The sequence below is a fragment of the Mangifera indica genome, unplaced genomic scaffold (assembly GCF_011075055.1).
Source record: "Mangifera indica cultivar Alphonso unplaced genomic scaffold, CATAS_Mindica_2.1 Un_0044, whole genome shotgun sequence".
NCBI classification, from domain to species: Eukaryota; Viridiplantae; Streptophyta; class Magnoliopsida; order Sapindales; family Anacardiaceae; genus Mangifera; species Mangifera indica.
Genome location: NW_025401136.1, coordinates 214,371 through 216,288, shown reverse-complemented (window position 1 = coordinate 216,288; position 1,918 = coordinate 214,371). Strand labels below are relative to the sequence as shown.

Here is a 1,918-nt window from a genome sequence, read left to right as displayed (position 1 = left end):
TTAGAATGAAACCTTTATAATTGATAAATATTATTGTGAAAAAAATAAATGAAAAAGAAATTTAAGTTAATTTCTGACACAAACCACTTACAACATGTGGTGAAAACAACCAAACAAAGGGGAAGTACAATCAAAAAGCCCCGAAACAGAAAGTAAATAATATTACATAGATAGAGCTCATGAAGAGAGTTTCATGAAATTATTTATTTCCTAACAATACCCAATCATCATTCGCCACCTGTCACTTTATTTCTTATGACTCCGCCAATCCTACTACTTTCCCGTTGGCTTCAACCTTCTCCACCAAGTCTACCTTCCCATTGACTTCAGCCTTCTCGACCAACTCTGCAACACCTCCATTAATGGCGGCTGGCTTAACGGCCTTTGAATTGCTGGTCATGATCTCAACACTCCTCCTTCTCACCTCATCGACAAAGGCTTGAATGTTCCTGTCAGAGGAGCCACCTTCTGCCACCGCTTCCTCCGCCGCTTTCTTCCACTTCAATGCGTTTTGTTTCATTTCTGCAGCCTTCGGCCCGGACGTCGCCTCTAGCAAGCATTTCTCAATCTCCTCACGAGGGATTATCCTGTCTTCAGCCTCTCCTCGGCACATTCTTATTCCAGTCTTGAACACGTCCACTAGGTACACCGCGTCGGTGACTTGATCTCCCCATTGCGGGAAAGCCACAACCGGCATACCTGATGTTAACGACTCCATTGTTGAGTTCCAGCCGCAGTGTGTTACAAAGCAAGCTACACTCGGGTGAGACAACACTTTCTCTTGCGGACTCCACTGCACTACCCTGCCGTTGTCTCCAACTTTCTCCAAGAACCCATCAGGAAGAACAAGGAGTTCGAGGCCTGCATCCTTGTGCGGCGGCTTCATCACCCACAAAAATGAGACCCCAGAGTTTAACAAACCGTGAGCAATTTCGTCTACTTGTTCCTGCTTCAAGTAAACTACACTTCCGAAAGAGATGTAAACGACGGATGATGCCGGTTTTGTGTCGAGCCACTCTATACAGTCGTCTGCCTTCATGAAGTCACCACGGACGGTTGAAGATGGTGCCTTGGGGTTTTTAAACAGCGGGCCAACAGTCTTGATAGGGGAAATTGTCGACATGTATTCAATTATTTCGTGCTCAAGCTCCTGGAAAGTGTCCATCAAAATGCAGAAAGGCTTGTCGAGGTTTTTATACTGACCAAGAATGGCCCTCCTCAAGAAAGGATAAGGAGTTGTTGGATGCAGAAAACTAGGCACTTCATCATACTTGAGGAGTGGCATAAATGGCAACTGAACGTCAATTTCAGGATTTTTTTCATCAGGGAAAGGGACCAACCCGTGACAATAATGATAATAAGCGGCAAAACAAGCACAAGATTGGACCCAAAGCATTGCGGAAGGAAGGCCTAAACTCTCCGCAACATCTGACACCCAAGGAATGAAAGGATTATTGATGAGGCAAGAAACGGGGCGGTTTTGTTCAGCGTTTTTCTGGATCATTTTAGGAATCAATTCTTTTCCAACGAGCTCAAGTTGGGGCAGGTATTGGTCGAGGTCTTGGCGCCTTGGCTCGTCCTCGTCCCAGCCATCTTCGAAGAATTCAAACCGAATGAAGCCATCTCCGATTGGCGTGGGCTCGTCAGTGAGATTGCTTGCTTTTCTCATTTGTTTGCCAATGCTTTCAGGAGTGGTGAAGGTGACAAGCAAACCTTTAGAAGCAAGGCGCTTGCCAAGTCGAAGAAGAGGGTTTACATGGCCTTGGCCGGGGAAGGAAACAAGAAACACATGAACAAGTGATTCAGAACCCATTTCTTTCTCTTCACTCCTGAATCCTCTTTCAAATAGCTAGAAAGAAATAGAGGAAGAAATGTGAAAAGAGAAATGATTAGTGTGATTATTGTTGAATGGTAAGAG

General features: G+C 45.0%; 1 protein-coding gene across 1 annotated transcript; it reads right to left on the bottom strand.

Annotated features, from left to right (window-relative positions):
• Positions 1-49: 49 nt before the first annotated feature.
• On the bottom strand, positions 50-1,918 carry LOC123206624 (gallate 1-beta-glucosyltransferase-like). Its single transcript, XM_044623811.1, has one exon. It carries the CDS (start codon positions 1,811-1,813, stop codon positions 254-256), a length of 1,560 nt encoding a protein of 519 aa, XP_044479746.1. The 5' UTR covers positions 1,814-1,918; the 3' UTR covers positions 50-253.

Coding starts and splice junctions, on each gene's coding strand:
- LOC123206624 (XM_044623811.1), bottom strand. CDS start 1,813: ATGGGTTCTGAATCACTTGTTCATGTGTTTCTTGTTTCCTTCCCCGGC.